We start from the raw sequence: 27,749 nt of genomic DNA, 5'->3' as shown, positions 1-27,749 counted from the left end.
ACTCATATTAAAGCACCTTGGAAGCATTACATTCCTTTCTCTTAAAGGAATAAATAAATAATTAATTAAATAGATAAACAAATAAATTATATAATGATTTCAAACATATAGCTGTCACTGTCAATGTCAAAACTATATAGAATTGTTTCAATGGCCAGCAATTATATATACATTGTAGTAAAAGTGATTTGTACCAATTAGCTATAGCCATCACATTACTGATTGTGTTCTAATACTAGACACTTCAGATGTGCTAGTCCAGCCATTGTTTTGATTGTGCCACATCTCAGCATACAGGGAACTAGGGTTAGTTATCAGGTCAAAATGGCTACCTCGTTCTTCCACTCTGCCATCTTGTAGTACCAGAATCTCATCTGCATCAATGATAGTTGACAACCGATGAGCGATAAATAGAGAAGTCCTGTCATTGGCTACTCTCTGTAGACCATTCAGAATATTCTACAAGTTAAATGAGAGTAGCATACAAGCAACATACGGATTATGTGTCTAAACCATGTGTGGAAACCTCAATCCCAAAGCTTCAAACGTTTAACAAACACTCTAATAGCTAGATGATTTTATTGTGTAGTACATAACAGCAGCAACCAAAGTAGCAACATTCACATTCAGTCACCCTGGTCCATCATTCAGTCACTCTGGTCCATCACATGAGAGTTACGTATACCCCAACCACAACTTGCATAGAAATCTAGCTATTGGGACTTCAGTATTATCAATGCATTGTATGTTATATACATCCCCTATGGATAATGTTCTTACATGTTCAGTGATGGAGTCCAGTGATGACGTGGCCTCATCATAGACAAGAATTGCTGGATCCTTTAGGATGGCTCTGGCTATAGCTATACGTTGTTTCTCCCCTCCTAACACATACAATGGTATTGACACTATTACAAGTAGTTTACAACTTGCCAGATAATTTTAATCCACGCTCCCCCACTTGTGTACTCCACTGGTCAGGCATGTTTAAGATGGCATCGTGAAGATCAGCCATCTCTGCTGCTCTTATTACCTGTTCATGACTGGCTGCTAAGTTACCATAGTGAATATTGTAGTATATAGTGTCATGGAATAGTACACAGTCCTGAGGAACAACTCCAATTGTTTTGCGCATGCTATCTAATGTGACATCTTGTATGTCAGTCCCTCCAACAAGAATACGTCCTCCTTGTGGGTCATAAAACCGGTAGAGTAGCCGGACAATGGTAGACTTGCTGTGGTAAACAAATAGTGAGATTAATACACCATTTTATTAAAACAGCCATAACAAGAACCTAACCAATCTCTCCTAATAAGATTCCATCCCATAAGGACCAAGAGAACCACTGACATGTGTAATTGTTAGCCCTCACAACAAAGACATCACAGTTCACACCCAGATTGGAAGGAACCCAATAAATTACTGAAAATTAGGTACTTGCTGCAAGGTGACTTATTTTATGGCAAGTATAAAACTATGTAAGCAGCTGTCAATATATATCATGTTTTATGATGACTATAACACACTCACATACCCTGCTCCACTCCCTCCTACGATAGCTATCTTCTTCCCAGCTGGTGCATGAAATGACAATCCATTCAAAATTGTAGCATTCTCAGTGTAACCAAATGTGACATCTTCAAAAGTCACTGTACTGTCATCGTGACCCATGATCAGGGCTGGAGCTTTAGGTTTGCTCTAAACCAACAAGGACACAGCATCACTGTAAAGAACACTGTACAGCTAGAAATACAGGTTTACCTGGATGGTGGCACTCAGGCTCAGCAAGTTGAACATGTTCTTCATATCAACCAATACCTGTCTTATTTCACGGTAGGTGGAGCCAAGAAAGTTTAGAGGTAATGACAACTGAAACAGTAGACCGTTGACCATCACCAGATCACCAACTGTCATTGTACCTGTGAAAGTCCATACAAGTTTTAATACTAACTTTTACACCATATTATTAACACAATATTTTCATTTGAGTTACAAGTCTGCACTAATACTGTACTAGCAAACTCTCAAACAAAATCATGAATACGTCAATACAATCCCCTGCAGGAATAAAAGGTGAAAATTAAGATTTGCATTTAAATGTTATCAAAATCTTCGTGAAAAATAAATTTTGGTCTTAGCATAACATGCATTTAACATTTCTTCATGGAAAAGGAACTGTGAGTTATTTTTGCTCTAGTATCTTGGCAACCCTCTCAAATGAATTTTGCATGGTGTATTCTAACACACATACTTGTCCTGTCCTGTAGTGAAATAGGGTATATAGTCTACAACGTGCAACACACACACACACACACACACACACACACACAAACACACGCATGCACACATGCAACACATATAAAAAACAAAAAAAACTAGCTACTACCTGCTGGGTAATACACGTACAGTCAATAGAACACTGAATCACCTGTGCATTACTCAGGTGCTATGAGTCAAGTGTAGGACTAGTAGCCTGCAGGATGTCTCACAAATGAAGGTCTGAGACTTACATGCACACTACACACACACACATGCACACACACATGCACACACACACACACGCACACACACCCACACACATACTGGAAAATACACACAAAACATACATAATATTTTAACAAGCTGTACACTCACTAACCAGACTGGATCCCTTGTGCAGCCAGCAGCATTACTGCAGTGATAGTAGTACTGAAGGTCAGACTTTGTAAGAAGTTCAATAAGGCAAGACTAGTAGTAGTCTTAACATAAGCTTCTTCATAGCCTGCTAGTGACTTATCAAATTGATCTGCTTCATGTTGTTCATTGTTGAAATACTAAAAGATCAAAACAGCAACTGAGTTTCACTGCTGTATTAATGCTGACTGTCATCCTACCTCTGTCACAGTCTATTTTTGCCTTATCTACTCTAGAGGCTGTCCATGAGTTCTTCAGGACACCTTGAGTAGCTATACCTAGCTCCAGATAGAAGTGACATGCATATACACTGAGTCTCTATGCTGGAATATGGGGCTGCTGATAAGAATCGATTATGCAGAAATTCAAAAGGGCAAGTTAAGGGTTTTTTACTCTTCTTATAACATGCAGGGGCAGATCCAGGGGGGTTCAAAAGGTTTCATGGACCCCCTTCCTTTTGAAAGAGCCTCTCTTACTCAAGATACTCTAATAGAGCAGTCACAGTATTCTTAAGAGGAGCAGTGTAGCAAGCTATTTAGGGTGGAGTTATAAATAGGGAAATATATTGGTGAGGGTATCTATGGTGACGGCAGCTATTGTCAGCATTTTTTTTTTTTGGTCTTCGACTTACAGCTAGACTGAAGTTGCAATTCCAGTGTAGAACCCCCTTTTACAGCTAGGCTGAAGTTGCAATTCCAGTATGGAACCCCCTTTTAAAAAGTCTGGATCCTCCCCTGACATGAGTGGATGGGATTCAATTTCTACACTATGGGCTACTCATACTTGTCTGCCTGCTTGTCAATTAATATATCATTGTGAGAGATTGCACAATTTACACAGTTTTGTCTTTCCCTGTTTGTGTTTATGCAGGACTCACAAAAAATGGAGGGCATATCGGATGATGGCACCCATTTTGTGTACTTCTGCAGTAAGCACTTGAACTCCCTACACTTGCTTATTAGGCTCTTCCCTGTAAGTGTCTTCACTTTTAAAAGTTATATAGTCTTATATTTTATTTAATAATTTGCTGGCAGTTAGAATGGACTGATAGAGAACTGTTGAGTTGTTATCTGTAAAATTTGACTAACTATATAACAGCAAATTTTAAATTCATAGTTAGTTAGATAACCCCTCTACTCCATATACCCCTTCAAATTTGATTTGTGACTAAGTAATTATCATGCTCAGTTTCCTACCTTAACAGTTTCATAGTTTATTAAGGAGTCAACAGCTTTAGTTCCGGCGGCATTGTCAGCTTTGTTCATCTGTACCCTGAACTTTGTCCTCCATTGTGTTATCCCCAGTGTGAGACTGGAGTAGACTGTGACTAGTCCGACTGTGAGTGCTGCATATGATGGGCCACAACTGTAGGCCTATAGTGAAGGATTGATACGATAGTACTGTATTGTAAACACACATATTAGCTCACCATTATTCCTGTGACAAGTGACATTTCAAAAATGGTGGGAGCAATTTTAAACACTAACGTAGATAACATATATTTGATGCCCCTATGAAACAAACAGTTTACACATCACCCACTGTGGTAGGCATATTTACATTGTTCCTCTGTCCACAGCTCGGGAGATGGCACCGGTTTGACGTGACAGATGAAAACTGAGGTCAAGGTTGAGAAGATGCAGGAAGGTAGTTCTGGCCACACGTCGTATTGAGCTGGCTGCCACTCGAGAAAACACAGCATTTCTTAGTTCATTAAACAGCTGACTACTAATTCGAGCAGCCCCATCTGTGTGAAACATCACCATTGATGTCATACATACATCATAGCACTACTGAAGTTGTACTTATAGCTATTTTGTTATATAAGAAAGATATGACACAACGAAATTGTCATGTCATTATTACAAAAATATTGACATTAAAATCTACATTATAATATATTATATTTTACCAATGTACAACTCGTTATCACAAGATTTTTAGAAGGTTCACCCTCTTTACTGCTGAGCTGTATAAATGACAAATGACACATTTATCAGAAATACATGGACCAGCCTTCTATGAAATTAAAGCACAGATTTGTTGACCACAAGCACAGAAACACAAGTAAATTACCAACTTAAAACAATAGAGGTTGTATGTGCAGTACATAGAATAGAGGAATATGTCTTCGCCATAATATGTCCTAATACATTATCTGCTTTACAGCTCATATTTAGTTCACACATTATCACTTGTAGCCTTACTGGCTAGGTAACTATGGTTAATATATAACAGTATTGCTACAAATAGTGTGTGATTAGTAGTGTAGTTAGTGCAGTGGTTATAACAATGAATAGTGAGTTACTTAATTCTTCCAACAAGACTAGCAATGGAACAAATGTGTTTGATCTACCAGTATACTACAGTTACCTTATACTAGTCTTTTGTGTGGTGGCTACTTTGTTTATAACTGTCACAATCGTGTTAATCATCAGAGCAGTTGCCAAGATGAGGAGCCAACAACCAATGTTGAATGACTACAAGATATTCACCACAAACTTGTCACACCTGAAGTGACAGCATTCCAACTACTAGTTAATATTATTTGGCAAGGTAGTCACTATAATATATGGAGCTTGGTACTTCGCTGTTGTCACTAACAAGTTACGTTACTTGGCAATAGCCATTATATGGATTACAGTATTTGCTATTGGTAAGTATTCTGATGGAGAATCATACATCAAGACATCACGATATGGTGCTTGTATCCGTACCAATAATTCCTTTGCAAGTGTTTTGCTTACATACACTCTTCCTCCCTCTGTTGCCTTCCTCACAGCATTTTCTCTAGATGTTTATTTGATCATTAAAGCTTTTCTACTAGAAAAGCAGCAACTACGTGAAATCCAGCGCTGTGGGACCTCCAACGAGCCATGTAATACTGGACTCATTAAAACACTCAAACTAGCCAGACAAAAGTAGCACAACATTTTAAGCAAGTCAAGGATTTGACCATTGCCATTATGAACACGTCTTTGTTAGGACTTGTGCTCCCAATACTATATGCAACAGTAAAAGAACCACAAAGTGATCCTACCATTCATAGTAAAAGACTTGTTCATATCAAACATCATTTATCTTTACCTTATTATCAATTCACTGGTTTATAGTATGTATTACAAATATCAAGACACACGGTAGTGTGTCGTGCGGCCCAAGAAGCCGGCGCGTAACACCGGTGAGTATATTGACAGGAAGAAAGAAAACGCAATTTTCGCACCTCCGTAGCTCTGTGCTTCCTTGATGAAACAAGACGATTTTTGCTGTGGACATGCCCCCCAACTGCAGCACTCTACATTCCAAATTTGAGCGAAATCGCTTCGCGCGTTCCTGAGATATGCGACTTCAAAAATTGGCTGAGTTTCTTCGTTTTTTTCTTCTTCTTCTTCTTCTTCTTCTTCTTCTTATTTTTCTTTTTCTTGTCGCACACTTACAAAAACTGCTATAAAACTCGAACGCGTTATCCGATTGCCTTGAAATTTGGCACACAGAAGGGGGGTATAAAGGCGCATCTCGGTACCAACTTTGGCTGGAATACCATAAACAAACAAAGAGTTATGAGCGATTATGCACGAAAAATAACACCAATATGTTGTCACGCCTACAGGGTAAACCGCGTATGGGAAGAAGCTGAAAATCGGTGGGTGAATAGGTTAACTATTGAACCTCAAACCTTTTGTGGTTTGAAAGAAATCAAGCTAAAAACCAGGAAGATACAGCGAAAAAATCAACAGTGTGTAACAATTACGCAATCGAGATTAGCTAATTTTTAATATTTTTATTTTATTATTATTATTATTACTAGGACCGCGTCACATATAACCAAGTACATACACCAACGTGACAGCCCCCCGGTGAGGCTATTAGGTGGTGAATGCATTATCCCCAAATCAACTCAATATGTCACAGTGGTGACAGATATAACACAATAGTGGCATCGTAACTAAAGGCCACCAGTAGCTAAGTGCCAGTACATCATTGGTGTGGTATAAATGGCACAGTGATGTGTACAAAGTATATGTATACAAAACATACAGGAGAGAACTATACATTATTGCAGTATTGTATGCAGCAATACATTATAGGCAACATCACCATGCAGATAAAAATTATTAGCCAATATACAGCAATGCATATCAACATCAACTAGAGCTAAGTAAGGTTCATCAGTGATGTAGCAATGGCACAGTGATGGGTGACACACCATAGTTATGCATACACAACTTTCAGGAGATAGCTACACAATGCTGTAGGCGTATGCAAGCCAGATGAACCAGATAAAGGAAGACAGCCAAGCCACTAGAGCCTAGTAGCTACGCCAGGTGAAGGCAAAAAAGATTAAGCACGTATTGAATTGCCTGACACCAACACAAAGAAAGTTCGCCATGCCAGCTGCACAAGACAAAATTGTTTACTTGTATTTTATATGTAACTGTAAGCTTATTGTAAAGAGCGTGGCATATGTCAGTTTAATGTTTTCTTGTATTGTTTATTTACATGAATCAGTGAATCCACTGGCAGCTGGCATGGAGACTTGAGATGTTACAAACATAAAAACTTACTTGTAATCTTCTTGTTTACACAAGTGGCTTCTGTAATCTTCTTGTTTACACAAGTGGCTTCTGGCTCTCCTGCACGGGCATCACTAATCTTCTTCGCGCAATATGTAAGTAATTAAGCAAGGGTGTGGTACTGGGCGTTATATAGAATTACACGTATGGTCAAGTCATCAGCACAAACAGGAGCGACGATTATACGTTTGTGCCTTCATTCACAGGCGAATCTATCCCCGGTTAGTTCATGTCTCTAGGCCTCGTAGTTTTCTCAAACATTAATTATTAATTATTTATTTATTTAATTATTTATTTATTTATTTATTACGTAATTTTAACCGCGTTTCGTATTATTCTTAGTACTTGGTTATATAATTATGCTTGCCACGCCTACCAGGTAAACCGCTTGGGGTAATGCTTTCAAAATCGCTGTACAGATGGAGTTATCATCTTAGAAAGGCTCTTCAATGGTGTAGAAGAATCAGACTTAAATCCACGGAGTTATAACACGAAATCCAACTTGGTGTAGCAAGTGCGAGATCGAGATACTCTAATAGAGCAGTCATCCTAATAGAGCAGTCACCCTGAACAGAATTAAAGAGATCAGTTAGAAATAAGTAACCTGTATAGAGATCAGCTACAAACAAATCACCCTGTAGAGAGTTCAGCTACAAACAATTTACCCTGTTAAAACATCAGTTAGAAGAAGATTTCTTGTAGAGAGTTCAGATACAAACCACCCTGTTGAAAGATCAGCTAGAAGATGTCACCTTGTAGATAGTTCAGTTACAAAGAAACCACCATGTAGAGAATTCAGCTACAAACTAGTGACCCTGTAGATACATCAGCTAGAAGAAGTTACCTTGTAGAGAGTTCAGCTACAAACAAATCGCCCTGTAGAGAGATCAGCTAGAAGAAATTACCTTGTAGATAGTTCAGCTACAAACAAATCACCCTGTAGAAAGATCAGTTAGAAGAACTTACCTTGGAGAAAGTTCAGCTACAAAGAAACCATTTTGTAAAGAGCTCAGCTGCAAACAAATCACCTGTACAGAATTCAACTACGAACAAATCACCCTGTAGAGATCAGCTATAAGAAGTTACCTTGTAGATAGTTCAGCTACAAACAAATCTCCCTGTAGAGAGATCAGCTAGAAGAAATTACCTTGTAGAGAGTTCAGCTACAAAGAAACCACCATGTAGAGAGTTCAGCTGAAAAGAAATCACCCTGTAGAAAATTCTGCCAGAAACAAATTGCCCTGTAGAAAGATCAGTTAGAAGAAGTTACCTTTTAGAGAGTTCAGCTACAAAGAAACCATTCTGTAAAGAGCTCAGCTGCAAACAAATCACCTATACAAAATTCAGCTACAAACACATCACCTGTAGAGAGATCAGCTAGAAGAAGTTACCTTGTAGATCGTTCAGCTACAAACAATTCACCCTGTAGAGAGAGCAATTAGAAGAAGTCACCTTGTAGAGTGTTCAGTTACAAAGAAACCACCATGGAGATTTCTGTAATCAATATATGTGACCGGATTTGCGAAAAGGGGTCTTCCACACACATCCAATTCCGTAAATGTTGGAGACCATAACTCAGTGTTCAAGTAACATAATTATTAACCTGAACATTTCACCATGTATTCAGCTATAGTGGTGCTCACCACTGCCCAAATATCAAGGCAATAGCTCTTTCCAATCTGAAGTTATCAATTGTCAAAGTTGGCAAATTGGACCCCTTTTCGCAAATCCGGTCACATATGTATTATACAGTATATATAATTTGTACATTTACTGATAAAATATTTAAAGTACATCTACTTCATCTTTTCTTCTTCCTGTAGTAAAGAAAAAAACATAGGTTAAAAAAGTCCCAAAGCTGGCCATAGGCCGGCTTTGGGGTATACAAATACAAAAAGAAATGAAATCTAATCCAAAACAGCCAAGCTGTAAAAAAAGTGTGCGGCCCTCAGAAAGGCTATGGTGAAAAAAGATGTGAAATCCAAGGTGGCGGCCAAGAAATGGCTGTGATGGTAGGTTAGTGGTAAAAATTTTAATAACGACAATTCAGATGAATTTTTGTGAAGCGGCACAAAAATTCACCTGAATTGTCATTATTAAAATTTTTACCACTAACCTACCATCACAGCCATTTCTTGGCCGCCACCTTGGATTTCACATCTTTTTTCACCATAGCCTTTCTGAGGGCCGCACACTTTTTTTACAGCTTGGCTGTTTTGGATTAGATAGTATGTATTACAAATGCATCCGTCAATCGTTGTTTAGGAAGTGGAGTAGGTGCAGACAGTATAGTGTGTAATTATGCACCTCAGCACAATGAACGGATCAAGCCAACCACAAAGCCTGTTCTCATGTACAATAACTGTATCTAGCTACACACTACATAAACTTGTGCACATGTAAATGCTGTCAATAACTGTAACTTGCACTGTGTCATACACAAATATGCAAACCATATTTTTCTAGTGTATAAGTAGTAGACAGTCATGTAGCTAAACATTAAGCCTCACCATCAGCTAGCAGTAAGCATAGTTGATTAATGCAGCACTTCAAATATTAACCACTTTAATTAGTGGCCATGCTGCACTCTTAACCTTGCACAGCTAGTATACAACAGCAGTGGCGGATACAGGGGATCAGCTGAAACCCCCTCTGAAATAACGTGTGCCCCTAATTTATTTACGATTCGTGGTTTGCAATTGTGTAAGAGTTACACATGGTGTATTATATTAGGACTTTTTCTACTGGCCAAACTTCAAACTTTTGCCTTTGAAATCAGCAACACGTCGTTCAACAGGAGGTAGTTACCTTTCGTTTGGTCTTCAACTTAAAGCTAGGCAGAGCATAGATAGTGTAATCTATTACACTACCTATGGCTGAAGCTGCAATTCCAGAGTGGAATTCCCCTTACAAAAGGTCTGGGATAGTTACTGAAAAACTTCCTCAACCTGAAACCCCCTCTGAAAATTTCTAGATCCGCCACTGAATAGGGATACACAGATAATAGTGCATCTTTTGTTTATGCTCTAAAGAGTTTGCTACTTATACCCTTATAATAGGAAGAAATGGACTATCCTGCACTATAAACTATATTGCCAAGGTGTATACCAATATGATAGTATATCATGGCAGCTTTTAGACTAGTTTCCAACAATCTCAATTTGATATATTGAATTGTCTTAGCATTCTTCAGCAATAAACACGTTTAGATTAATAGTAGTAGTGCTTAACCTAGTGCATCAATATGTTTGCTACCAACCAAAGCCAAGCCAAGGTGATGACAAAGATATCCTGCAAGTGCTGATGGCTAATAGTTGAGTTCATACAGAATGTGTAAACAAGTGCTAATCAGCACAAAGTCTTTCGTTTAAAAGAATTCCAACCACTGAGGTTTTATATATTGTATAGGTATCCTTCAAAGGTGAAAGAGATTTCTAATCTCCAATGCAGAGGTCTCATGCAGTGTGGCCCATAGATACTGATCAACTGTTAAACAAGGTTGAAGCCGGGTTACTACTGCTACCTGGATGACCCACTAATCCAGATAGCAATTTGGGTCAGACCCAGAAGTGACCTGGATGTGATCCAGTTTGATTACAACTAAGGCATGTGCCAAGAGTTACATTTTGAGTGTTCCACTAGCATACTACAAAATAAACAAGTAGCTATATATCAAAACAGGTAATGTAATGGGTGTGGTTCTACATAACCCAACAGAGACAGTAAAGCATGTATACTAGGGCAATATGTACACCCACAAATTTCAACAGTCTTACTAACAAATGGATGTCCACAGATACATACAGATATCACACATACCTGATAAGTGGATGTACCTTACAAAAGAAGCTGGGCTGCTGCAGGACTAGGATATGACACATTAATTTCCACATCGTCAACTAAAATATTTATTTCGCACATGGGTCAGGCCTTACAGACCAGGACAAAATGTGACCCAGATGACCTAACTCGGTTTCAAGTCTGGTTGAGCTGTTTGCCAGTGTTGAAATTCGCAGGATAGAATATGCTTTAACTTGTGTCAGCAGATCATTCAAACAGCAGGCTATGTGACTGTATTCTACATGCACTGATCTAATTTCAACTTGGCATGTTAAGTATCTTGAACATGCAGTCTACAATGCTATATATCTCAGTCAGACAAAGCATATAATCTGGCATACACCAGAACCCTAAATAGCCATTTCTGTGGTATGCTTGACTCTTGACACACTGCATTGTTTATTTAAGCTTAATAAATTGTCATAGTTATACCCAAATCTTTGACTTACTCTATTGCCCCTGAAGTCTACAATACAACAGATTTAATGCAGTTGTACATAGACTCCTTATCTATTGAAAGATTAATCATGCACCGCTGGGTTTGTTTGAAGGTATTCATACTATAGCAGTGTGTACCCATAATAATTGATAATGAGAAAATTTGTAGCATGACAAAATACAAATTAAATTATGCTAAAAGACTTGCCTTTTCTACCTTACCAGAAGCTTCACTGGACAACAATAAAGTTGTGTAAAACATCACAATCTGGGCATGGTAACAGCATGGCTTCCACTGCTTTAAATACATAGCAACGTATACTGTAAGTCATTGTGTGGTGTGTTGTTGTGAAGTGAGTGAGTGTGGAGACATGAGTGCAATAGAGTACTCTGGATCAGGAACCAACCAGGAGATGGATGATGATCAAGGCTCTGTTCTTCCAGGATATGTTCCCTACCTATCTTTGGTGTACAAGGTGATTACTACAATAGCCAATGTTCTACTCTCTGGCTGGGTGGTCTACACTATCATAACCACAAGAAGGTTACACAAGCCTCATAATATATTTGTTACTAATCTACTGGTGTCTGGTACAGCAGCTATTTTAATATTTTTCATGATTCATTGTTCCATGATGTTGAGCTTTCAGTTAGGAGTGGAATCTTTATTCAGTTGCTTCACCTTGAAGTTCATGTATACCCCACTATTTGCAAACAATTTGTCATATGTGACAATAGCAGCTGACAAGTTGCTTGCTATGGTGTACATTAAGACATTTCCTTTCAAGTACAAGAAGATAATGACACCTCGTGCTGTAGCTGCTGTTGTCACTGGTACATGGCTGTTAGCTGTCATACCTGCTGCTGTCACGATCATTTTTGATCTAGATGAGTATGCTGAAGTGTCAATATATGGGGTTTGCATACTAAAAGGAAGAGCTTTCTCTGTGTTTGTAATACCTATGATTGTGGCACCATCTCTTGCAGTAGTCCTCAATGTGTACTTTACCATCAAATATTACCAGGCTAACAAGCAAATCAAAGAGACAACTGAAGCAACAGGAGCTACTAGCCTGTCTGGAAACATCAGAGGCTTAACCAGGATGCTACACAGAATCAAACAGAACAGGAAGCCAATTATCACACTACTTGTAGTCACTCTGGGTAGTGCATTTCTTAATTTGACAGTTATGCCATTGTATGCCATAGGAAAGTTTAACATTGCCTCACAAGTTTATAAAGACCTGATGGAATACCTCATTATTCCAAATGTTGGCTATGCAATACGCTTTCTTCAGCCAATTGCATATGGGCTGTACTTTAAGCAAGTACGCAAACCAATGATGAAGTATTTGAAGGGACTTGTGAGGATGAATAAGGCCACCTCAGTTGCCCCACAACCATGAAGGACTGTATAAACATGAAGGACTGTGTTTATATGGACGATTATGCATCTTATCATTAACTACATGTAATACTATATGTGCTGTATATTAACCGCTGCTGTGTTTAACTATCTTTATTCCTTATTGTAATATTGTTGCTGATTTGTGATTTTCTCCATGTACCATTCAATTGTTTATTCAGGCCTCATATTGAGAGTCATAATGTATGTACATTAATAATATTGGAAATCATGGCACATAGTAGTGTGTCATGCGGTCCAAGAAGCCAGCACGCCACATCAGTGTGTTATTGACAAAACATATACGCTCCTTAATTTTAATAAAGCCATTTTTATGGTCAGATGCCCGCCAGGTCACTAACCAAGTTTCGGCAAAATCACCACAGTTAAAGTTTCAATTGTATTTTGGAGACTCTGAATACATTTCAACAACATAGTCAGCTTACTACATGCAAGAGTTCATAATATATATATACTGAGGAGAGTATCCTACTCTCATATACCCCTGTGGAAGGGCGTATCGTGAAGTTATGACGTAGCACTTTTGAGTTCGCCCGTTTTTCTTTGTATATTTAATGATGTCATTAGTTGAACATGATATCGATTGAATGCGTGCCTAATAACGTCGCTAGCAACCAAATCAACTCCAGCTCTAAGCGTTTCTCACCGAACTACAATCGTTCCTTCATGGCTTAAGACTGCTTCATAGGCGTTTCCTGCTAGGCCATTCGCGAATACGGCTATTCTGAGCGTAGCGAGTGTAAAATGGTGCTAATGATTCTAACACTTTTATGGCTGCATGTACGTCATAGACCACAACATCTTGTCGTTACGTCATAACTTCACGATACGCCCTTCTACAGGGGTATATGAGAGTAGGATACTCTCCTCAGTATATATATATTATGAACTCTTGCTACATGGTATTGCCCTTAATGTCCCGAATATAGTAGTAGCCTTTAAAAGTCTATAATAAAAACACCCATGTTATCCAGCCCACCCTTCTTTTGTTCACTGGAATATAGTGACATGCATAATTCGCACTTCTGTTACCAGGCTGACTTATAGACGAACATGAATCACCAACTGGTTCAGGAAGCCCTGGAGAGTGTTCCTCAGTCAGAGGATGACAGACTAGAAGTTTTGAAGTGGGCAATTGCCCTGGTGCATGGACAAGAGAAAGCAGATCCTCGGGATGATAATTTAGAGTCGGAAACAGACACTAACTCACTGGAGGTTAAGCGGTCTGACTCGAAGGAGTCCAATGAACAAGTGGATGACCGTAATGGGTGGCCAGCCCAAAGTGGCAGACCCAAGGATCCAACTGAGTCCACGTCTAACGACGCCTCAGCTTGGCTGAATATCCCGACTTGGTCCACGTCTAAAAATGCCCCAGTCTGGCCTCATCCAGCACAACTGGACAAGGATGATGACCACACAGGGTCCCCAGCCAAGAAACGGAGGATTACAGATGACCCGGTTCTGTCGTTGGAAACTCACATGATTCCTAACTTTGACCCTGCATCACTAGTCACACCCAAGGTAGGACATGTGCAGTGCCAGAAATAGTGACTGATTATTTAAATATGAATTTGAGAAAGTGTTTGGTGTCGGATGAGTGCAAGGCTTTCTTTACAGAACACCCCAAACCTAATCTTGACTGTTGCGTCGTGCCACAGGTAGATAAGTACATGGAAGAATTCCTCAATAACATCTTCCAGTTCAAACTGACGCGGAAATGTTGAGAGTTCAGAAGGCAACATTGAACTGCGTTGCCCCGTTAACATCAGCCTGGCTTTGTCTGCTAGAAGATGGTTTAGAGAACACACAGACATGCAAGTCCCCACCGTGGAAGTCGTAGGCCTGATACAGTGTACCCTATGCCTCAGTGGCAATGCATCAGAATACATCTCACAAATCCACCATACTAAGATACTAGAGGCTGTCCACCCAGACTGGGCCAAGTATGCACAGGGGAAATTCCCTCAATGCAGTGGGTACACTCTTCGGCAAGGATTTCCAATCCACTCCCTTGGCTAAGGTGGAGAAGGATAAAGTCCTGGCTAAGGCATTAGCAATCACGCACAAAGCCAAGGACAGCAGCAGCAATGGATGCCAGGCATCTGGCTACTACAAGAAGGGGGAATATAAGACTGGGTCGTTTTTTTTGAAGGGGCCCTTCTGCCATGCACGTATAGGGGCAGACAGGGCAGAGGAAATTACTTGTACAACCCGGGCCATCAATTGCAAAGAAGGGGGTTACTCAGTTGCCAGTAAGGTTGTTACCCCAGACAGTCACGCCCTCTCTTCCACGAACCAGCTCTCCCTCCTCAAAGCAAGAACATACACAAATGACAATAATTTCTCCTTCACACACCCTCGAAGATCTCGGTTTGAACCCCCATCTAGCATCAGAGCACAGAGATCATCCTGTGGGAGGCTGCGTAGCCCTTTTTATGCAAAATTGGTCATGGATCACCCAAGACCCTAGATCCTTGATACCATCAAGGGCTACAAACTGGACTTAGTTGTGTCCTCGCCAACTCAAAGTGTCTTCCAACCCCAATTAGACTAACAGAGGTCGGCAATCATATCAGAAGAGATAGTAAAATTGGAGCAGAAGAAAGTCATTTCCTGTATCAGGGATGACAGAAAGAGATTTATAAGTCCAGTATTTGTGGTTCCCAAAGAGGATAGTCCTGGAGGCCAGTGATAAATCGTCCTGGAGACCAGTGATAAATCTCCAAGCCCTCAACCTATATGTCATAAGGAACCATTTCAAGATGGAATCAATAAAGACAGTGAAGGGTCTACTGCAGAAAGAGGATTGGCTGATCAAAACTCGACCTCAAGGATGCTTATCTGACCATCCTTATCCACAGGGCCTATCACAGATATTTAAGGTTCCAATGGCAGGGACAGCTGTGGGAATTCAAGGTCCTTCCATTTGGACTGTCCAGCACTCCTTTCGTATTTACAAAGGTTATGAAGCCAGCAATAGCTGTTCTAAGGAAGCTAAGCATCAGAATGATCTTGTATCTATACAATATTATGTTGGTGGTGGCAGATGGCAAGAAGCTAGCAGAGACCCATGCTCAACTAGCATTGAACCTCTTAGTCTCGCTTGGATTCCTCCCAAATTAGAGAAGAGTGTTCTGACCCCATGCTGCAAATTACCTTTCTGGACTTCAATCTGGACTCCAGCAAGATGACAATCTTGCTTCCATCTCAGAAGATGAATCAATGGTGGCAGCTCACCTGGCCATACTGCCGGCACCTCTGCATTTCAGGCAGTTGGAGAGAGCCTAGCTGTTGTACAAGAGGAGGGGTTCTTCACTAGACCAGCAAGTTCCAATTCTCCCCGGGATGAGGTCAGACCTGTAGTGGTGAGGCAATAAGCCCACTTCCTTCAATGGTCGCCCTCTGCAGATCCCATGCTGGGACACTACAGATGCCTCCAAGGTGGGGTGGGGAGCCAGCTGCCAGGGATCATCCACAGGGGGGCCATGGGTATCAGAGGAACAAGCCCACCATACAATTTTTTTTAGAGATGAAGGCAGCCTTCTTAGGCTTGAAGTCTTTTTGCACCAACAAACAATCGATTTCGGTGTTGCTATGCCTAGACAATATTACAGCAATCACATTTCTCAACAAGATGGGTGGACTTCACTCAACTATCTTGTCAGATTTAGCTTCTCAGGTGTGGGATTAGTGTATCCCGAAGAACATCCTTATCCATGCATGCACAGCACCTCCCAGGTGTAGAGAACATAAGGGCAGACTGGGAGAGTCGGCATATGAAGGACGCAAGCAATTGGAAATTGAATCGGCAGGTCTTTCTGGACTTGGAGGAGAGATGGGCTCTTTCTCCATCGACATGTTTGCATTAAGGACCAATGCTCAACTTCCAACCTACTGCAGCTGGAGAGCAGATCCAGCAGCCCTAGCAGTAGACGGCTTATCAGTCCCCTGGAAAGGGCATCACCCATACGTGTTTCCTCCGTTTGCCCTGATGTCGCAGTGCTTGGACAAGCTCTCTGCAATGATGGTAGCCCCAGTTTGGTCCAATCAGACCTGGCTTCCCCAGATCTAAGCCAGCCTGTCAGATTACCCAGTTCTGCTACCACCACTAGCAGAAATAGTGAACAGCCCGACAAGTCAGTGCCATCCAATGGCAGTAGAGGGTCGACTGCCTCTAGCCACTTGGCCTGTATCAGGGAAGCTAGCCACACTAGAGGCCTTTCGGAGTGAGTTCTTAAAATCATGCAGAAATCATGGAGAGCATCAACTGAATCAGCCTATGCTAATGCCTGGAGATAATGGGATTGCTGGTGTCTGAAAAGGGGCAATAATCCCCTTTCAGTTCCTTTAGATGAAGTTTTAGAATTCTTGTGTAAACAGTTTGACACATATCGCACATTGAACACCGTACGCTCTGCGATATCTATGACTCATGTGGGGGTTGATGATGTAAGTGTTTATCAGCATCCCCTTGTTTTCCACTTCCTTAAGGGAGTATATAAAAGTCGCCCCCTGCTCCAAGATATTCCAATACATGGAATGTTGCTGATGTTCTTGCATACCTCACTAGTCTCCAAAACAACTCTGAACTTTCTTTCCAAATGCTTGCACACGTTAATGGCCTTATCAAATGCAGACAGGTGCTTAGAACTGGCAGCTATAGATAGACCTCAACTTTAGACAACATCACAGCAATGGTGTTGTGTTTATACCTGGCTTGACCAAATCCAGAAGAAGTGGGCCACCAATCCAGGCATTTCATCCTGCCTTATCTGCTGATCCCAGTTCAAACACACTTGAAGAGAGGTCAAGGGCTATGCGCCAACAAGACCAGTCAAACCTGTTTATCTCGATAAGAAAACCACACAAGCCAGTGACCAGTGGCCACTGGTTAAAGAGAGTGATGAAATTGGCAGGTATCAACACTGAGGTCTACTCAGCCCACTCAAACCGGGGAGTACCTACCTCCAAAGTGAAGGCAGAGGAGGTCCCAATGTTAGAGATCCTTAAAGCGGCTAACTGGAGCTCGTCCTAAACATTCTGCTGCTGCTACAATAGACCAGTGAACTCGGGACGGTTTGGACAGACTGTGCTTCAGAATCACGGAGATCAATCTGGTGAGCTATAAACAATACCATGTAGTAAGCTGACTATGCTGTTGAAATGTATCCAGAGCCTCTGAAATACAATTAGATCCCCAGAGGATCGCAGATCCGATATGGGGAGGATGAATTGTATGAGGAGGAGAAGGATACATGGAAACAACATAGTCAGCTCACACCTAATCACTCCCTAATGGTGTGTATTGATTTACTTTCTCAGCTTCTGACTAACTGACTAATCAAGTTAATATGAACTACTCCATATTTACCTATAGCTGTTTTCTGAAAGAAGGAACTGTTCCTCCAGCACCAATGATCTGGTTCTCTTCACATTTGTATTTGGTACTTATGTGTTAATTGTGTTTACATTTATTTAATTGTGCATGACTTTTATGTGCACAGTGTGATTACTCCATTACATACAATGGTAACCATGTGGTCACATAGTTATGTAGACAGGTCCTACAAATTCTTCCTTACCATAAAAGGGTGGGCTGGATCACATAAGTGTTTTTATTATAGACTTTTAAAGGCCGCGGCATTAAGGGCAATACCATGTAGTAAGCTGACTATGTTGTTTCCATGTATCCTTCACCTCCTCATACAATTCATCCTCCCCATATCGGATCTTTGATCCTCGGGGAATCTGTAATTATTCTTCTTTTTACACACTTCCCAAAACAGTCATAAAACACAAACAAGCCATCCAACACAATGAAATGTGGCACACATAATGGGAGTGTTCAAAGGCAAAATACCAGTATACACCCATTTTTATTCTAGCTTATTCACATATAAAAAATAAATAAATTGTTTGTCATACCTACCTGTACATGGTAAACCAATGAGTATTATCTGCAACTATGTCACAGATGTGAAAAATGGCTGCTATAGTACGGGAATATTTTTGTAAAATTTGTACGGGTGTCTATGGTAAGAAAATGTTTAATGATTTATATCTCAGCCAAGAAAGACCAGCCAATATGGTTATAGTTATACAGTAACTGAACTTGAAAACCACCTGAATATCACTTGTATATGTTCATTGTAATAACTTACCATGCCTGCAAATTAGAGCTCGATATCTTCTTTCTTGGCTGAGATAGGATCATTCAAAATTTTTCTTCCTATAATCGTCTTTACAAATTTTACAAAAGTCCCTATGCTATAGCGACCATTTATATGTCTATGACGTAATTGTGGATAAGGCTAATTATGGAAAGAATGAGTTCATAAATGGAGCAACCATCTGTCAGCATTACTATTTAACCCACCTCCTTATATTTGTAATTGCTGAGAAGGTTGACTATTTTATAGCACAGATACTCAGCAAAGGCAGAACATGAATTTCTTTACTTCACTTTTATAATAACAAATATCCGCTTTAATGGCGTTTTGGAGCGTTTCCTTCAATTATGAGTGATGAAAAATGACTTTTGCAAAATCTCAAAATTGTGACAAATAGCTATTTCAGCTTGCCTGAATGCTTTGTTATATTTCATACCAAAAATGAGTGCTGTATTGGCACACCATATATTTAACAGTGAAGCTGTCCTGTGACTTTAGACATGACAAATGCATCATCTGCAGCTAATCTGGGTATTGGTAAAACCAGGAGGTGAGCAGGAATGGGAATAGGAGATTGCTTGAAGTTGGAAATCACATACTCAGTTCACAAGTTCCAGAAGAGGACTATGGGAGTATCTGTTTATCCCCCAAACATTGATGTGGTCTACAGACACTGCAGGCATGTACACGTGGTAGAAATTGAGAGAGTGGGGATAATTTCTCCACTTCTTTGGCAACAAAAGAACTGATATACTTTAATACAGCAGTCAACCACTCTACTGTTAATCCTGTTTAAGCCGTCAAAGGAAGGGCATTTGTTTATGTTGATAAAGAACTCATGTAAACCTACATCTCTCAAGTGCACTTATACAAGTACAAGAGATATACAGAGTGGTCACATTTGTTTGCAAAATTATTTAAAAGAGGAATATGCGTGCAGTTAAATAGTTATAGCAACCCTAGCAGCAGAGGTCTGGACCCAAATGCTCTAGCCCTGTTTACCTTAAAGATGTTTACAGTTTCATAAAATACCTGTGCAGCATATATTTAGAAATTCCTCTCAGAATGTGATCTATTGAAAATGCCATGTCTACATAATTATTGCATACAATGTGCAAAAAGGTACTTTTATGCAAATTGGGTCACATATCATGCATGTTTTATGCTGTTTAAGAGAGATACAATCTTGAATGATAACCTTGGTTGCTATTTGTAATGATTAGCTATGTTCTAAATGGCATCAAGTAGCTTGCTTGTCTGCAACAATACGTAGCAGAGATGGATACAGGAAGGGGGGGGGGGGGGGGGGGGGTCAAGGGGGGCTCTTGACCCCATCCCAAAATCTTTAGTATACCAAGATATTCTGATAGAGCAGTTACTCTAATAAAGCAGTCACAGTGTGTAGCGAGCTACGCAAGGACTTTTTTTGTGCTTTATCAGTGATAAATGCGTAGTTGGTGAGGTTGGCAGCTATTGTCAGTTGGTTGTGACCTTTTTTTCTTTTTTTTCATCTCACCTTACCATACCAGACAATGTAGTACCTCAGTTCATTTTGAACCCCCCTTTCCATAAGTCTGGATCCGTCTCTGATACACAGAAATGGTTCAGATGAGGGCAGTCAGGTGTAGAGTTTCCCGCCAAATAACATAAAAAATCTGAGCTGTTGTACAAGCAAAGTAGCATCACAAATGCTCACAAAGGGGTAGAAGGTGGGGGGTGGCAGGGTGGGCAAAGAACAGACTTCAAAATGGAAGCAGACCATGATTGGAGTCCAGACATGAGATTACAGGGCTGTGCTGGCTCCTTAGTAGCTGATACGTAGCAAAATCAACAGAAAAAATGCCTGGCCAACATTATCAGGCTGTCCACCAGTAAACCACTGATCGGTTTTGTGAAAATCAGATCACAAATGCATGCTAGACAAGCTGTGGTGTTAGCTATAAAAATAATGAAGAATACTCAATGGCCAAGCAAAGGAGGGATCATAACTTATGCTTGGTGGTACTTTACAATATGGTTTATGATTTAGTCAACATCACCACCAATGAAATACTATTCACCCACAATCTGCTAATTGAGAGGTCACACCAGAAAGTTAAAGTAGATGCCAACTAACTTTGACTGTCATAAAAATTCTCTTTCTCCAGCTACCATCAAAGCTTTTAGAGGAGGGACTTGTTTGGAAATCTAATCTAAAGCAAGTTATTTTCTTAGACAATAACTGGACACTGGACAGAACAGTCACACAACAGAATATAAATAACTAAGGTTCTACTGTACACTGTATCCTTGTAACACCCAAAACATTCTAATGTAGATTAGTTTCAACAGTAATATTTTCCATATTACTGAGCAATTATACATTGTAAAGCTATAGTAATTGACACAGAATTACTTACATCCCAGTATCAAAGTAGTAGCCATGGTGATAATAGTTCCTTGAGGGGTATCAATACTGGGTAAGTTGTTGAGGTGATCTACAGTACACTTGAACCAGTAAGGTACTGTAACCGTTAGCAACTACACAACACAACAACATGTAATTACAAAATTACATTATGTAATTCAAATAGCTCCAATATACCTTGGCACCTACTAGTAACCCTAGTGCTGAAACTACTCTTATTTTCAAATTGGGATGGTCTTGAGGCCAAATATGTTTCAACATTTCTCTAATTATCCTCCATCCTGGTGTCTCATCTGTTAGCTGCTGTGACGTTACTGCACAACTGTGTGTAGGAGTCCTGTCACTTAACAACTGCTGTATAATGACCCATACTGAAGTTAACAGTGTAAAATGTACATCATTCACCTTCGGAGGTAATGTCCATTGTCGATGATACCTGCAAGAAACTGTGCTGCTTCTAACAATGATAGGTGGATTTATCTTGTGTGCCTGAAGAAAAAAATGCAGCTAATTTAACTACCTGCAGGACTATATACTGGAAACAACTATTAATGATAAACAAATAGCCCGACTTCATTTAAAAACCACAATATTAAATTTACAGTGCTCCTTCTATTATCCAAACTCATTGGGCCCTGAGGGTATTCAGATAATCAAACAGTTCGGATAATAGAATCCCATACATTTATATACAGAGCCCTGTACAAATACTCTAATAGAACACACACTTTAGACAAAATACTCCATAGTTCAGATAATCAATGCCAGATAATCGAGGGACCACTGTACTTGAAAATTTACACTATGGCTCTTAGAATATATCTCGTAAATTAAGGCTGTAATCAAATATTCCTTATTTGTTCATTCGTATTACAACTTGAGATATTGTTAATTTAAAGGTTATCCTCTTTTTAAAAATATGATTTACGCAGGGTCTTGTAACTTTCCCAAATTTTCAAGTTTGACTGATCATAACTCCATGATGTGTTACCTTATAACTACATTGATATGTTTGGAATAGCTGTAATGTGACCATATTTCAGGTGCATGGGATTGATAAAGCTGTTTTCAGGTACAGTCACAAATAGCATTTGTACCGATATAGAAGAGTAGGGCTGTGCACGTTTTAACAAAAAAAACAACCTATATTACTTCAATAACAATTAAAAACTTTTTTATCACAATAAACGATATTATCTCAATATTGTCATAGAGCACAGTTTAGTGCAATAATAATTTGTCATTTTTCAGCACTAGCTGCCACACCTGGTTGTAACTTTTCTTACAAGAGTCACAGCACCATCTAGTAAATTTATTGTGATAGGATTTTGGTGAGAAAAAAAGTTAGGTAAATTTTCTGTGGTGCTAATACAGATTTGTATTGGACAAATGATTTGGTTTGGCGAAACACCGCTCCCTAGCCAAATTCACCAAACTTTCCAGCTATATGGTATACAAGTACACAACATTTTGAACTATGTAGAGTAGGGACCATAGCACATCGATAAAAAAGTACACTGAAACAAGCTGGAGTAGTGCACAATATTAAATCACAGTAAAACAATAAGAAGTGTTATATCCCTACTGTGCTTAAGACACCATATTGTAGATGCACAGTATCTACTCTAGTTGAAAATTCCAAATTTTTTGTGTACTTGTTCGCAAACTTTTGTAAAATAAAACTACTATAACTGGTGAACCCACGCATACCACATCAAAAGAAAGAAATGGCACTATGCGCCCCAGCTATCAATATTATCATCTGAAGAGTGAAGTATCCATTATGCTTCATTGTCTGCTATGCATGTTCAGCCCGTTACACAGCATTATAAATCAAGAACTTTAAAAAAGCACCTCTGCAATTAAAGAAGCCACTATGAAAAATACGGACGATTTCTGTTACGAAGGGAAACCATTACACATTACCGCCAAATCGACACTTTTTGCTGTCAGCAAAGATGAATGGGACACAAAGGAGGACACTGGTAAGTCCATGAAGAATGCATTGTACATACTGCGGTATGCCAAAAGGCACATGTCCAGCTGAAGCGATGCCAAACAGTAAAAAAATCAAGCCTGTAGCCTTAGCTATTATCGAGTTGCACTTGTTTGAAGGCATCAGTCAGTCAGTTACTCAATCGGTAGAAAATTCTGTTAAATAATATATATTTTTTAAATTTCATAGCAACTTGTTGAAAACATTTCGGGTCAATCTGAAGGCTAGTTTTGGCTTAGTTTTACCTAATCAATACTGCTTCATCATCATCAGGGAAAAGTGAGACTGGCTTTTGGGTGATGTTTTTTTTATGAGCCACATCCACACCTTTGTGATCCCTACTATGCAATACTCTATGGATATATATCTTGAAATACTGGTGAATTATTTTTATCACAATAAACACACAGGTGTTGTTATCATTATCTGGATATGGGTACAAGTGTATGCAAACATGTTTTAAACACGATTCAAATCAATTGGAATAAAACTCAAGCATATTTGATATTACTCAGGCAAACGCAAACAGAAATATACACAGGAACCCTCTTAATGTGAACACACAACACCTCCATAATACACAGGTATTACTGTATGCCAATAGCACATACCTACACGGTTTCACCTGATGGACATGTGCAACAAAGCTGCACATGAACTACATATGCTCCCATTATGATTTTAATATGAGATGACTATATAAGTAATTCGACTCCTGTATAACAAGAAGTATACGGAGAGTTAGAAATTTTGCATACGAGTAAGGAGAGCATAGAAATAAAAAGCAAGGAAACAAGGGAGGTCATCTTCACTGCAGCAATACTAGTGGACATTTTAATTCCTACTGCAGTCAAATGCAGCCTATCAGTATACGTAATTATGTATCTACTAGCATAGCTCCATGACTACCAAGTATCATAGCTTTTCTATTTCTATAAAAGTGCTTTTGCATACTTACAAAATGGCTGTTGGATCAGCATATACCACATCAAAGGAAAGAATGGTACCAGACACATTAATTGTGTAACTGAACATGTGATGCTCCGACTATCAATTACCGAAAAGCAATGTCCTACCCAGTGTGTACAGCACTGCAAACATAAGGTTATTGTGACATACCCAATGTGTCATAGGACCTTCCTGACTTACTAACTAATAAAAACAATGAAAGAATTGTGACATAAGTCTGAATGTAACAGTGTTTACTATAAGGTACATCCTAATACAGCTATACAGGTAATGTATTAAAACACTATACTTTGTACAAAAATACTCAAACCCACAATCAGTTCCTACAACCACATCTATATAACCAGTGATGTGGCATTTTTCATTAGATTGAGATACCTAATAGAGCTTTTTTTGGAGAGACTCCTATACTGCTTAAAGCAGATATGGGAGTCTTGAAGTAACAATGTAAATGTTAATAGTGTCGCAGTAAGGGTGCCTCCAAACAATTCAAAATATCTGTGTTGTGGTGTCATGTCATAACATCGATATCTGTCAATGCAGGTACTACGTGGTTGTAAATTGACTAGTAATTTTACGTTAAAATTACAGTGTATAGAAATTATTATTAATAGCACTACACAAAACCTAGTGTTTAAACCATGACAATGGTGAAAGTCGGACAAGTTTGATACTGCATCTTTTTACAGCTCCTGACAATGATACTTTTGCTCCTAGCTGTACTTTATGGATCTTACCATTGTTTTACACTGAAATTTCTATGTAGTCAAAGTGTCAAATCCAAATGGTTAGAGATGTTCACTACAAGGAGGTTTAGGTTATCATTTATTTGGTGTCCGTATATGAAAACCCATTTTTGGAGCCTAAAATCATGATCACATGATGCAGCAACAGTAAAGCTACCTCACCAAATAAACTACTATTGCTTATAGGAGAAGTTTTACTTACATGCAGAGGAAGGTTGAACTCCAGTGTTGTGATGAGCAATCAAGGATACCAAGAGTTATAGCTCGTAATCTCAGATTTTTCAGAAATTTTAATCAATTTCTACCCCATGGAATTTTCAGAAATTTTAATCAATTTCTACCCCATGGAATTTACTGTCATTGTTAGACAGCAGTTACCAAATTATTTTGTAACTGTCCTAAGTTATGCTTGACTGCAATTGGAGACATCAGGTAGTCAGTTGGCAGAAAATAAAGTTAAAATTCATAGAAACTTGACAGATGGATTTGGGGTCACTCTGAAGGTATTTTTGAAAGTGTGAAGGGAAAGTAAAGCTGGTTCATGACCCTTACTATACAGTATTGTATGACGCACATGGCTACATACATAAATGTGTAGTTACCCATTTGGAGGGCTCAATATAGCCATAGTTGTCTACAATCTTTGATTTGTGATAAAATTCAACTAGTTCATGGTAAAAGCTCCTGATAGCCGAATATTATCTTCTGATTTTGAAGGACTGAAAATTCTCCAACAAACAGCTTATCAACTTTACATGTAGGGAAAACACAGAAGGTAGACGGTAAAGTCTTATTAGGTGCTTACCACTGACAAGCCTAGGAGCATACATTAATGGTGCAGCCTGCTAACACTTCAAAAAATACACACAGAGTTACTCCAGGAGCAACTGTAAACTGGTCACATGACAGTACGTACACTGTATGATAACACATACACACAGTATCTATGTATAAAGGCTACTTGTGGTGTTAGTATTTCTGAGTCTATCTCGTTTCTGTTGCCGACATTTTAGCCAAGGCCACTGTTTACTGATTTTCTGTTTTTTATCAGCACCTGCATATAAATTAATTTTACTGCCATACGTATTTTCCCATTATTGAAGATTTAACCAATGTGATTAATGAAATATTAAGGATGTTTAGTTTCAAGATCCATGATTGCCACACTCGTACAGTAGATACGTACCTCATCATCTATTGTAGCCAAGAGAAGTGAAAGATTTGTGCAGTGAACTCTCTGATATTAGAATTTTACAAATAAGAAGTTGTACCTAAAGTTGAACTCAGTGAACTGTTATAGGAAGGCCGGATGACTGTAGCTATAGCCAGCTACACTTTAGTGGACCATCCTAAATCTTGAAGTTTGTTACTTTAGAGGTTTGCTATGACGTTATACGTAGAGTTATCAACAAGTTTGCTAACTGCCAGTTATAAGCCTAGCTACTATGTTGTGGCAAGCACTAACTACAAGGATAATGGTAATGGCTCGCCTGCCCACCTGCACTCTACATTTGGAATTTTCTAATGAAAAACAGAAAAGCACCAAATATTGGCCTAACTGATTGTAGCAAACTTGTAGCTGTTCAGTTTACTAGTGCCACTTGAAAACTGACCAACCCTACAGCCAGTTTTGTTTGTTTTTGTTTTCCAAGGTAGGGTTTCCGGTCAAAACAGGAAGGTGATTCATTTGTTGTTTCTGGAGAATTTTACACAGTTGAGATAAAGCAAACAAGTGCTAATTTGTTATCAGCATTTATAATTTTAACATAATTGTGTAAATATCCAAAAAAAATGGTAATCATATGTAACCAAAAATCCCTTAAGATTTCCACTGCAGCTCTCTTTGCTGTTTCAGATGATTTTTACACAGACTATATATCACTGATTAAACCGTCTTTTGCTTTCAATCAGTATCAGTGAAGTTTTAACTGCAAAAAGTGGTCACATGGCCAACAATCCAATAACAGCTATACGTACATGATGTGAAGTCTTCATTAAGGCATGAATACTTGAAACACTTATAGATCACCCTAAAATAGAATGGTTTCAAATCAGCTGTCCTATACAACTATTGTGGTATTTTTGTATGTTGCTGTGTGTTAAACTTGATACCCAATGCTACAAGCATTCCAATTAGCACTAGATTAACCGAAACGCGAAAGGTCAGTCTGTGTGCAGGATTGTCCTTTTGTACAACACAGCCTTTCAAATAAAACTCTCCAGAAAAACAACAAAAGGAAGCACCTTCCTATTTTGAGTATCCAAAGACAATCGGCTAAAACAAACAAAAAAACGGCTCGAACAGTTCAGTGGTCCTGAGGCAATTAAGGTTTAGTATGCTATTCAGCAACTTACCTGACGCAGTAGCTTCCACACTCTCCTACAACATGATGCTCCAGCGATGCATTCTCTGTTACTCTGGAAGTGGATCAGCAACTGACATGCCATCATGACTAGCGCCTGCGTCTCCAACAGGGTGTCAATCCGGTCAATCTTTCAGAAGACAACG

At 39.2% G+C, this 27,749-nt stretch overlaps 1 protein-coding gene across 3 annotated transcripts; it reads right to left on the bottom strand.

Moving 5' to 3' along the window:
- Positions 1-54: 54 nt before the first annotated feature.
- On the bottom strand, positions 55-27,749 carry LOC136257970 (iron-sulfur clusters transporter ABCB7, mitochondrial-like). 3 transcript variants are annotated; one of them, XM_066051271.1, is made up of 13 exons: positions 27,596-27,749; positions 21,935-22,018; positions 21,707-21,883; positions 21,522-21,642; positions 4,235-4,421; positions 4,104-4,185; positions 3,871-4,047; positions 2,640-2,814; positions 1,763-1,920; positions 1,536-1,699; positions 934-1,235; positions 781-884; positions 55-459 (listed from the first exon to the last, which is right to left on the bottom strand). In XM_066051271.1, the coding sequence occupies exons 1-13, from the start codon at positions 27,689-27,691 to the stop codon at positions 211-213; spliced, it is 2,076 nt and encodes a 691-aa protein (XP_065907343.1). In that variant the 5' UTR covers positions 27,692-27,749; the 3' UTR covers positions 55-210. The 3 variants fall into 3 exon arrangements, with proteins under 3 accessions (XP_065907343.1, XP_065907344.1, XP_065907345.1); XM_066051272.1 differs by having other exon boundaries at positions 21,707-21,880; XM_066051273.1 differs by lacking the exon at positions 55-459 and adding an exon at positions 467-722.

This window comes from Dysidea avara, chromosome 6, assembly GCF_963678975.1.
Source record: "Dysidea avara chromosome 6, odDysAvar1.4, whole genome shotgun sequence".
Classification (NCBI taxonomy): Eukaryota; Metazoa; Porifera; class Demospongiae; order Dictyoceratida; family Dysideidae; genus Dysidea; species Dysidea avara.
Note: the sequence above shows the minus strand (reverse complement) of the source record. Positions and strands in the feature narration are given on the sequence as shown.

Coding starts and splice junctions, on each gene's coding strand:
- LOC136257970 (XM_066051271.1), bottom strand. CDS start 27,691: ATGATGGCATGTCAGTTGCTGATCCACTTCCAGAGTAACAGAGAATGC. Junction 2,815..3,870: donor TAAACTATGAAACTGTTAAG/GTAGGAAACTGA, acceptor TTGATCTTTTAG/TATTTCAACAATGAACAACA. Junction 1,236..1,535: donor GTAGGAGGGAGTGGAGCAGG/GTATGTGAGTGT, acceptor TGTTTACCACAG/CAAGTCTACCATTGTCCGGC.